Source organism: Cyprinodon tularosa, unplaced genomic scaffold, assembly GCF_016077235.1.
Source record: "Cyprinodon tularosa strain WSP-4 unplaced genomic scaffold, ASM1607723v1 ctg30, whole genome shotgun sequence".
NCBI lineage: Eukaryota > Metazoa > Chordata > Actinopteri > Cyprinodontiformes > Cyprinodontidae > Cyprinodon > Cyprinodon tularosa.
In genome coordinates, this window is record NW_024039008.1 from 7,278,050 (window position 1) to 7,290,231 (window position 12,182).

The 12,182-nt window shown below is 37.6% G+C and overlaps 1 protein-coding gene across 1 annotated transcript; it reads left to right on the forward strand.

Annotated features, from left to right (window-relative positions):
- Nucleotides 1-6,959: 6,959 nt before the first annotated feature.
- Nucleotides 6,960-11,628, forward strand: pdcb (phosducin b). The gene is made up of 4 exons (XM_038291727.1): nt 6,960-7,073; nt 7,852-7,910; nt 9,632-9,780; nt 10,578-11,628. The coding sequence occupies exons 2-4, from the start codon at nt 7,865-7,867 to the stop codon at nt 11,091-11,093; spliced, it is 711 nt and encodes a 236-aa protein (XP_038147655.1). The 5' UTR covers nt 6,960-7,073; nt 7,852-7,864; the 3' UTR covers nt 11,094-11,628.
- The last annotated feature ends 554 nt before the right edge of the window (nt 11,629-12,182 follow it).

Here is a 12,182-nt window from a genome sequence, read left to right on the forward strand (position 1 = left end):
AACATAGTTATGTATAATATATTACATTTCTGACTGTATATCCCTGTAATTATTACACACTGTAGCTTTAATTAAGTGAGCAAATGGCATCTGGAAAAAACCTTAATCTAGATAAGTAATTTTTTCTTAAAATAAGTGCATTTGTTCTTGGATTGAGGAGGTAAAAGATACATTTTGCCAATGGAACAAGACAATTTACATTTAAAATAAGAAAACACTATTGCATTGTCTTATTTCAAGTGCATATTATCTGATTATCTTATTTTAAGAGTAAAAATACTCATCCCATTGGCAAACTATTTCATTTACCTCCTCAAATTAAGGGTGAATACACTTAATTTAAGACATTTTTGCTTATTTCTAGATCGTTTTTCCTTGCTGGTTTGATCCTGTGCTTGGGTCCCAATCTGGGCTGCTTATGAAGTTTGAAGGTTCGCCCTGTGTCCTTCTCTCTTCTCACTTCAGCAGTAACAGAGTAGTGATAACCTTACTTATAATACTTGTATTATTTATAAAATGTTAAGGGGATTTCTTTTTAAATATGTGGAACCTCCATGGTTTTTACATCAAAAATCGTTACAAGTCATTGCATTGTGATTCAATTTGGCTGTTAAGATTATTAAGTTGAATAACTAAATATGCAAAAAATGATATTATGAAATAAAGGCTTATGTTTTTTATGTAACAAAAATAAAGCAAAAGGCTGACCTCTAGTGTTTTACTTCTTTAAAGACTGAGTCTCAAAAAACACAATGATAAAAAGTCTTTTAAGAACCCCAAATATTGTCAATATCTGACTTGGATATATAGTATGTTTATCTCACCTATCTAATATAAGTTTTTATAATTTGAAGAAATACTCTTTCACATTAATTGTATTTGCTTGTATGTCATAATAGCTGTTTTTCCTTCAACATTAAAAATCAATAAATATATGGAGCATTTTCAATCCTTTAAGAGGAAGTTACCGTTTTCGATCACGTGCATACAGCTTACAAAAGGAGTCCCCCCCTTAGTGAGGTCTAGAAGCAAAAGATCTATATCCAGCCATTCAGCAAAGATGCTGCTGCATGGCTATACAGTACGTCTTGTTTTTAGATTAGATTAGATGAGCTTTATTGATCTCACAGCGGAGAAATTCACTCGTCACATATTGGCATAGAAGTTAAAGAAGGTGCAAACAAGGAGGAAAAGGCGCATTAAGAATAATCAATATATATACAGTATATCACGGTAACAAGTTTAACCTTTGACTAATTAGATGTGCCATTGAATGATATATTACCTGCTGTAAAAAAGGTGGAAAAAAAGTTAACAAGTCAAGAAAAAAAGGTAAAAAGCTAATTGAAAAGTTAAAAAGTTAATAAGCCTAGTTAACAATTATATCTAGGTCTATAAACTAAAAAAAGTTTAGTGCCAGTATAAGCATTAATGCCTCTACGGTTATATTGTCCCAAAAAAAAAAATAAGAGTGTTTTTCATGAATTTCTTATAGAAGCACTTTTGTTAATTTTCTTATTATATTCGGGCAAGTTGGAGTTTCTTCTTATTACATTGACATACATTTTTAACCATCAAAATATCCATATTTTTTTAATGTTACAAAGGTGATAAGGTCTTGTCCTGGATTCCAATAAATCGTTTGAAAAACTGGCTCGAAATTTTGATTTTCAAAGTATTTCACTGAGTGCCCTAAAAAGGGTTAAAGGTACGACAAGGAGCACAAAGCAGACATTTTAAAATACTGATGACATGGGAAGGTCTGTAGTTTGTCACAGTGGAAAGAGATTCTAAATGTCTCTAAAATAACAGTAATATAGTTTCTTCCCCAGTGCAGATCAGAAACGTTACAGCTTCCAATACCAAGAAAACCTTGGAGACCCGCGTGCTGTAAGAGAAGATGCAAAAGGCAGAAACAACCTAGCTACTGAACAAAACATTTGATCTTCTTTGAGAAACTTTATGCTCACAAACAAAACAAAACAGTCACCTGAGTGGTCCAGCTGCTGACTGGAGCTCTCTGCTTTCACAGTAGAAACTGCTGTATTCTTTCTTTTTTCTGTAGTCATGTTTAATTTAATCTAATCCAAAACAAACCCAAGTTTAAACTTTTTTTTTTAACACAGAAACAGTTTTATTTAAAATCTTGTAAATCAAACTTTCACAAACTACACTCATGTCTCATTATTTGACTTTTCTTTCTGTTATATATTGTGAGATTTAACATATTTTGATTGGAAGGATTGTTTTTATCTTCAGAAAACAATGTTATTAAATATAGAAATTGGCTGTTATGTCCATTTTAAAGAGTCCTGCATCCAAAGGCTTTTTGAGGTTTTATAAAGGAATTGAATAAAAAAATTGTAACTCATTTTATATACACCATCATTTTGAGATTTTATGGCTCCAAAATATGACATTTTCTCCTTATTATACATGTTCTGATTGGCACCAGAAATATTTCCTAAAAGCCTTTTCTGACTGGTCCTCAAACCCTTTTGTTATTCTTATGCAATCTTTTCTATAATGACAGACAGATGGATTAAAAGGTCTAATTTTGGGCTGTAATATGATGCTGACATAAATAGTCTAAACAAAAAAATGCAGGAGAAAAAAACTGCAGTCTTCCATTTTTAGCTACCACTTCTTATCCGGTAACGTAACTCAACCTGACATACATTCTCTGTATGCCTGAATATCAAAGTCCAGCTAATCCTTTAAGCCAATAAATACAAGGCAGAGACAGAGAGTCGAAGGACAGGAGTCAAACACTGTTCCAACAACCGTTCCGAGGACAGGTGATATGCATGGGTAGCCCTTACACATCTATTTTGCAGTGCTAGGATTCAACATTGACAAAAGGTTTATAATGAGTCATGCAAAGAGCGAAAACGTCAAACAAACTGGGTTTCTTTTTGCCTCTGCATGTGTTCCGAATGAAATCCTGCAGGTGAATTCAGTGCTACGGTCCAAACTAGGTGCATTTCCAACAGCTTTACCTAATGGGCTTTTTGAAGCATCAGAAAAGCTTGATGGAAAAAGCAAAATTTGAATACTCTCTCTAAAGTTCACAAAAAAAGTTTTCATGCCCGAGGTGGTTTTGGGCGGAAATGAGTTTGTGCGAACAACGGGATTTGGAAACGCTTTTTTCGAATCAGCTCTGGAATAGCAAACTTTTACTCACATGAGTGACCAGCTGTATTTGCTGTTGGCCTCTTCCCGGGTGTTCCTATTAAGTCAAGTCAAGTCAGCTTTTATTGTCACTTTCTTCATATGCACAAGACATACAAGGGAAATGAAATTACATTTTCTCTCTATACCATGCCAGGACAAGACATATACAAGACTGACATTTTACAGACTGACATAAAGTGCGGAACATGACAGTGGTCAATAATAAATACAGTACAAAGAACATATGACATTTAACATTAACATTCAATATTTAACATTGAACATGTAAAAGATGATAAGATATAGAGTATAGACATTACAATAAAAGCAATAAAAACAGCAGCAATTATGCACTTAAACAATGCTGGAAGAAACTTAGTCATTAATAGCTGACATGTTGACGTAAAAAACAACCTGCCAGATAGCAACATATTCTTCTACATACAGTTGATTTAAAGAAGTCTACAATCCCCTGTTTGAATGCCAGGTTCTTGTCAGGTAAAAAAATGACATTAAGATAACTGATTTCACATCTTTTTCCACCTCTTATGTCACCCATAACCTTTCGGCTACAAAAAAATAAACAGTAATCTGGGATGTTAGGTAAAAATAGAAAACGGAGACAGTGTGGATGTAAAAAGTGTGCATACCCCTATATTACTGGTGATGTATCTGTGTTCAGATTAACCATTTAGATTCAAACTCATGTTGATTTGAGTCAGCACATGCCTGTCACCAATTAGTCATTCTGATCAACCCAAAATACATTTCAGTTGTTCTAGTAGCTTTATCCCAACATTTCTGCAGACACGCTGGTGAACAGCATCAGTCATCCAGGTCATAGTTGTTCCAAAAATGTTAAAGAACAATCCGCTGGAATTTGTTTTTTTCTCCAAGTTTGAAGACGTTTTGCTTCCCATCCAGCAAGCTTTTTCAATTAAAAATGTCAGAAATGGCGCCGAGTTTGAGGGTTTATACAGGAGCCCAACAAAGCCTTCACTGGAAAAAAAAAAATCTTAAATTAAGTGTATTTACCCTTAATTTGAGGAGGTAAATGAAATAGTTTGCCACTGGAATGAGAATCTTCCCTTTTAAAATAATATAATTAGATAATATGCACTTGAAATAAGACAATGCTTTTGTGTTTTCTTATTTTGAGTGTAAATTGTCTTATTTTATTGGCAAAATGTCTCTTTTACCTCCTCAATCCAAAAACAAATGCACTTATTTTAAGAAAAAAAATTACTTATCTAGATTTCGATTTTATCTAGTATTGTTTTGGTTTAGAAAACATGCAAATTGAACCAACAGGTCTGGATTCTTTGTTAGCCTGTAAATACCCGAAACCTGTGTCTGTAAGGGGGGGTCGTTGAAGGGAATTGTTGGCCTGGCTGAACAGGTGAGGTGCTCTGTTCCCCTGTGATGGGGTGGGAGTTGCAATGATAGCGGGGATGAATCAACTCAATCACTGAATTGTAGGTTTTTGAGAGCTGAAATCCGAGTCCACCCCTTCTATTTAAGGTTGTTTTTATTTTTAACACACATGGCTTCCTTCACACCCTCTCAAACCGAATGCAAACAGAATGTTCACATTTTGGACAAAGAATATAGGTGGTTTAAGAGGGGTGTGAAGGAAGCCATGTCTTCAAACTTGGAAAAAAAAAATAATTTCTTTGGATTTTTCTTTAATTTTTTGGGGAATTTGGAATCTTCCAGCACAAGTGTTTGAGCTCCCAGAGCCTCAGAGGAAGCTTATTATTCTCACTATTCATTATTCAAAAATATTTGTCATATAAAAGCTACAAAAAATTACTAAGGAAGTAATTATACCATGAAACAAAGTAAACGTCATCAACAAGTGGAGAAAATATGACCCAGCAGTGAAAGTACTTGGAACAGGAGCTCCATCCAAAACCGATGAAAAGAAAACTAATGAGGGAGGTCAAGAGGCCGACAGCAACACTGGAAGAGATGCAGGGATTTCTGCATAGAACTGGCTGTGTAGAGCACGTGTCTTTTTCACATCCGTTTTTCAACTGCATTGTAAACATTATAAGTCACAATCCATTAAGTTGTGAAATTATCTCACAGTCATTTTTACATGACAAAAACCTAGCCTTTGAACAGGGGAGTTTAGGCTTTTTAAATCCACTGCAGCTGAATCAAATGGTTGAATTACCTCCTGATCATGCAGTCCAGTTCAGCAGAGTCATTTTAATGACCTGGTTATCCGATTCCCCTGTGCAGGGGCTCAGTAATATCTAAAGGTGCGAGACACTGAGGCATCAGGACTGGATAGAGGAACCCTGTAGAGCTGGGAGCTTCAAAATTTTCCAGGCCAAGGACCCCCAAACTGATGGCGAGATGGAGCGGGACCCCCTAATTATATATATTGTATGAAATAGTGTTCTATCCAACTGGTCCTATAGTCTCTCTATTACAGATGGAGTAATGTAACAAAAGTAATTTCTCCCTGGGATTCTTAAGTATTTCTGATTCTGATTCCTGGTTGATGGGACAGGTGTTGTGAATGAAACGGTGCCCAGCTTGAAAGAGCTCCTGTGTGTCGCTGAACGTGTTAATTGATGACTGAAAGACATCTTCTGCCTCCATTTATCCATTTACTACAATGTGTTGAATTCATGTTAATGTGGATTTAAAGACATTTCAATTAGTGGAAAAAATTGCAGGAGGAATATAAAAAAAAAAAAGTCATGCTGTACCTCTGTGGGCCCCCTAGGGGCCATGGACCCCTGTTGCACAGGAAAAATGATCTAGAAATAAGTAAAAAATTTCTTAAATTACGTGTATTTTCCCCCTAATTTGAGCAGGTAAATGAGATAGTTTGTCAATGGAATGAGTATTTTTACTCTTAAGATAAGATAATTCGATAATATTCACTTGAAATAAGACAATGCACTTGTGTTTTCTTATTTTAAATCTAATTTGTCTTGTTCCATTGGCAAAATGTCTCTTTTATCTCCTCAATTCAACAACAAATGCTCTTATTTTAAGAAAAAATTACTAATCTAGATATCGATTTTTTCCAGTGTGAAGACCTGTGCTGTAGAGCATCATCCCTTCCTCCACATTCTCCACAGTCTAAATACAGTTCCAGTTCACCTCTTTACAAACCAATTTAGCCTCAGAATGTACTTATTCTGTCCTGATCTGTCTGTCCTATCTTAAATTGTTTGAGAAGAGTTTAAGCTTTTAAATTGAAGCATCTGAAATGGCAGAGAGAGGGTGAGTTAGGCAGCTGTATAATGGAAACATTTGTTTTGAAAATAGGCATGAAACACATGACCGAGCGTCATTAGTTCTTCCCTAGCCCCCAGCTAAAGTTGTTTTGGGAGACTTAAATCATGTGCTTGTGTTGTATGAAGCCTTTTTTTCAGGAAAAAGTTTCAGTTTCTGACAAAAATGTCCTCATATTTAAAAAGTCCATCTCAGAGGTGTTTTTGTTCTTTCCTGAGTTAAAACCTACCCTGATGTTTATGCCAATCAAATGCAAAACTGCAGCTCCTCTCTGTTATGTTTCTGTTTAATCAATGGCTAATAAAGGAGAAAATTCTGATATTTAGCTTGGTTGTGATCTTACCATTCTTTCCTTTCATTGTGCGCAGCCGGGGCCTTCATCAAGCACAAGCTTCTAATTCCTGAAGTAAAATCCTCTTAGGATCTATGCTCTATTTCTGTTTGGTCCATTGGGTCTTTTTTTAAAATCTCCATTAGAGCCTGCTCATTGGCTGGATAAGCAACACGCATACACACAAAAAAAAAAAAAAAAAACACACACACAGCTTCCAGCAACAGATAGCGCTGACAAGTGATCAGGAGAACAGCAGCGCAGGGTTAACTGCTGAAACACAGGGAGGACTTTATCTGGACTGTCAAAGGTAAGGAAAACAGCTCTTATGGAATAGAACGAAATCAACAGAATACAGACATGTGAAGGCATCTCTTTTTAAGATCTTATTGCTCTGTAAAGATTTTATTCTTCTATTGAACGGAATATTTTGAATAACTGTTTTGCATTTGCGTTATTACTTGACACACATTGAAAATAATCAACATAAGGCTGCAAAACAGGATTAACTTTAGAACAAACAAGTCTCTTTCTTTGCTTACTTTTCCTCATCTTTTGTGTTTTACTTTCTGCTCACTTAAATCACTACCCTGTAACTCAGTACACAGACAGCTGTAGTATCATATACAAATGATGCAGTTATTGAATCTCCATTTATAAAGTGGGAGATAGATCATAAAGATCATTAGACCAGATCAGCATCGTGACTGCAAGCGGGGAGGGAGAACTACTCCCAGCAGGCCCTAATCCAATCTGATGTCGGCTTAAAATGCGTCACGCTATCTACTGGCTTAAACAGTGACACCACAGAAATGACACAGCAGTGTATGGAATACAAAACGCAAATTTGCATCCGATTCATTTGTATATCTGCTCAAAAAGTAGCTTTCAGGAGCAATGACAAGCAGAACAAGGATCTGATTGCTGTCCTGTAATCCTCTTAAACTGCATTAATTTAATTACATTTAAAGGACTCTTGTTGTTTGTAAGTTTTTCTAAATTATTCTACATCTGTAAAGACATAGTTTAAACTCAGGGGAGAATGATAAAGTATTTAAATGAAGGGAAACACCTTTTCTCCTTTACAGGTAGCTGAGCATAATGTCTGGCAGAGTGATTGATCTGGAGGAGACGGCGACGCATACAGGTGAGCAGATGATCCCTTTTCCTTTTTTTTTAAAACACGGTACTTTGTGTAAATCGATCAAGTGGAATTCTTTCAAAAATCTGTTTATCAGTTGAAAGCCTTGTAGAAAACATCTGAAACATTTTGTTCCTACAGAGATAATTGGCTAACAAAGGGAGAGGATTAAAGCAGGGGAAAGGAAAACCAACGCAAAGAAGAGAGCAGTTTAACAGATGGTCTAATCTTTTTCTTGTGAAACGTCAGGCTAATTAGTTCACTTCCTCGAAAGAAAAGATTATCTCTGGATTGCAAACAGGATACTCTACAGGGCTTGTCAATGCTGAGACCAAACGAAAGTAATTCACTGTCAAATCTACAGAAAACCCAGATTTAGATGCTTTATCAGGGTGAACAGGATTCAATCCTGACAGTTTAAGACTAAAATCTATTTTTATGCAAACAAAATCTTTGTTTGGGATTGGAAATTACACGGGCATCATCAAAAAATATTAGAACAACGATCACCATCCATCCATCCCCGAAGCTCTGGGTTGCACTTATGGGCTGTAGCCAAAGAGTGAAGCCCAGGCAAAGTACTGATTAGATCCCGGAACCACAATGTCTGTGATGTAATATTTATAAAACCGATTACTACCATAGGAGAAGTGGAGCAGGAGTATAAATATCTTGGTGTTCAACTGGACAACAAACTCAACTGAAGATGTAACACTGAAACTGTTAACAAAAAAGGAACATAGGAAATTGTACTTCCTAAGGCAGCTTAGGTCCTTCAGCATTTGCAGCAAGATGCTTCAGATCTAACTGATGCTTGGGATATATTGTTGGCCTCATGGTTTTGAATCTGCACAGATAAAACGATCCATATGATTGTGGAATAGGGGTGGAACGGTTCACAAAATCCTCTACGATCTCCAAGGAACTCAGAGTGGAGCGGACGGGAGCCACAGTGGAGGCTGTAGGGTTTGCTTTGTGCAGGCGGTCTGGAGCGCAGCGGGGCGGAGCGCTGATGGAGTATGTGGGATTTCGGGGTTAGCATGACATGTTGGTGGTGTTGCTGTTAGCATAAACAAAACGTGTTGCACAATGCTTGCACACTGTTGCACTTTTATCCACAACTTTCTTTCCGCCGTCATCGTAGGTCACTCTAAATGCAAAGTGGTCCCATACAGCAGACCTATAAAGTGCTGCTGGCGCGTCTTCCAACTCCTGTTCTTTCCCATTCGCCATACCCACACAATTCTCCACAACAACTGATTTTTTTCTGCTACACCCGGCTACGCTGCTTCGCTTCTTCTTCTTCTTATTTACTACTGGTGGTTGGCTTTGGTCGCAGTACCGCCACCTTCTGCTCTGGAGTGTACACGCTTCGCCTATGAGAAAAAGGAGCAGCGCATGAACCGAACGAAACACATGCGAACCGAACCGAGACAGTCGAACCGAACGGTTCGGACGGTTTTCATAAACCGCTCCATCCCTATTGTGGAAAGTAGTTTACTTGCACATGTTTTAAATGAAACAGCTTGTATGAGTTTTTACTGCAGGCGTGCCCTTTTGGCAGAAGTCTGACTTCAACTGACATTGTTTAGTGACCAAGCAGGACATGCTTTGCCAACTTTATTTGCTTGGTTCAAGTTCTTCTCCCTGAAATGTACATTTTATCAAGAAACCTTGCATTGCACAGCGATGCACTGATCACACATTTGCATTTGTTCTCTCTGTAGGTCCAAAGGGGGTCATTAATGACTGGAGGAGGTTTAAGTTGGAAAGTATGGACCGGGAAAATTTGCATCCTGCAAAAAAGGAACTTCTGAGGCAAATGTCGTCCCCTAATAAATCAAAAGATGACTCCAGAGCTAACCTAAACCGCAAGGTACAACCGCAATACCTTTCGAGCTTACCCAGATGACAGGATATTTTTTTAATGCTGCATTAACTTAACCTGACTCCGCCAGATGGATTTGCTGGATTTGCTCCGCATATCCATCTGGAAACCTTCCGTTGAAGTAATTTTGGGAAGGGGCAAAAATACTGGTTAGCTGATTGGCCTATGTTGGTGATAGACGGGCCAAATAAACCAATCAGATCAACGAAGCATATGACGTACTAACAGAGCGACGACGAAGAGGAGCCAATTGATAGATCAAACTCTTGCCAAAACCAGTCGGGAGAAGAGCAAAAACATCTTTTCCTCTGAGAAACGCCTCCAGAGCAGTGTTTTGCTCTTCTTTCAGTGAAGAAATACTCTGTAATTCCGATAAATGCTTGCTCGATAGCCACGCTAACGCTAGTTTCATCGGCTGAAGCCGCCATGTTCTTTAGACTGAACTGGCACACCTCAACCCGCCTCAAAGCCAACGCTGATTGGATGTTCGTTTGGTGAACGGCTCCAAATTTTCTTCAACGGAGAGTCTCCAGACTGATCTGCGAGTGAAATCTTGAAAGCTCGCGAGATCAGGATGGTCTCACGAGGCTAGCATGAACTTGCTCTAAATGCCAATATTGCTTTATAAAGGTTTTCTGCTTTACCATGATATAGATTTTAGAGACTGAGATGGAAAAGCTTGTAGGAACACGAGAAAAGATTGAAAATGATTCTTTTTTGTAACTGATGTCATCAATTTTTCAGGTGTTCATTGAGCCCTGCTTTAAAATCCCCTTTTTTCCTAGATGAGTGTCCAAGAGTATGAACTGCTTAAAGAGGAGGATGAAGGATGTCTGAAGAAATACAGGAGACGATGCATGGAAGAGATGCACAGCAAGCTCAGCTTTGGGCCCAGGTTTGAAGGTGTGCATGACCTGGACAGTGGCGAGGCCTTCCTCGAAGTCATCGAGAAGGAGCATCACAGCACAGTGGTGGTCGTTCACATTTACAAGATTGGGGTGAAAGGATGCGAGCAGCTCAATAGCTGCCTGGACTGCTTGGCCACAGAGTATCCCACTGTCAAGTTCTGCAGGATTGATGCCGTCTCATCCGGTGCTGCCGAACGTTTTTCTGATGAGTATTTACCTACGCTGCTGGTGTACAAGGCCGGGGAGCTCATAGGAAACTTCCTGTCCTGCACACAGCATATGAACGAGGAGTTCTTTGCTACCGATGTTGAAGCTTTCCTCAACAGTTACGGTCTGCTCCCAGAAAAAGAGCTGCCTGGGGTGGAGGATGAAGAAGAAAATGATGTAGAATAAAAAAGAAGGAGGAAATCATCTACAACAAGAGGTTCGGAAACTAAATAAATCGGTATATAAATGAAATATCCAATTTTAATTTTTGACTCCGACAAAGAGAAGATACAAATATTTTCCTCTATAACACTAGTGTTGGATTATTTCTTGAATATATATTTTATGCATATGTACAGGTTTTGAAAAACGTTTGATACTTGGACAAAGGAGTTGCTAAATAATGATCAGAAAACGCTGCATTCCTCATTATCAGCTTAAAAAAAGCCGAAACAGGATAACTGTAAAGATAAACACATTAGTGGGTTTTTTTTTTTTTTGCTGTTTGCTTTTCATTTTAAGGAGATATTTAATGCTGTCGATTCATTCTCAGTATTTTTTTTTAGATTTGAAAGTATGGATGTATACTCTGGAAATGTTCACCCATGAGCTATTCCTCTTGTAATGTGACATATTACACACTTGTCCTGTATAGTATTTGGTTTGTATGTTTTTTTCTGATAAATAAATTAATGGGAATAAAAACCTTGAAGCCCTTGAATTAATAAAAAGCCTTTACAGTGTTTAAAGTCTACAATAACAATTAAATATGACTAAATAGTCTATGCTTGTGTACAGTGCACACTGTAGCCACAGCTGCTGACTGTAGAACTGCAGAGTTGCAGAAGTGATGCTGCCAAACAATCAGCACCACCAGCAGAGGTAAGTAGAGTTCCCAAAAATGGTACTCTAGCAAGAGTAACACTACTTGATCATATTTTTTACTCAATTAAGAATAAAAGGTAGCCATTTAGATTTGATTCAATTCAATTCAGTTTATTTCTATAGCGCCAATTTACAACACATTTCATGTCAAGGCACTTTAAAGTTCACCAGATCATCCAGTCAGTTTGATTCAAAGTTTTCTATCTAAGGAAAACCAGTTGATTGCATCGACTCATTGACTCGAATGCCATCCCTCACACTAAGGATGCTCGTAGTGACAGTGGAGAGTAAAAACTCCCTTTTAACAAGAAGAAACCTCCAGCAGAATAAGGCTCAGTGTGAGCCGCCTTCTGCTGAGGCCGACTGGGGTTCAATTTAAGAAATAACTTC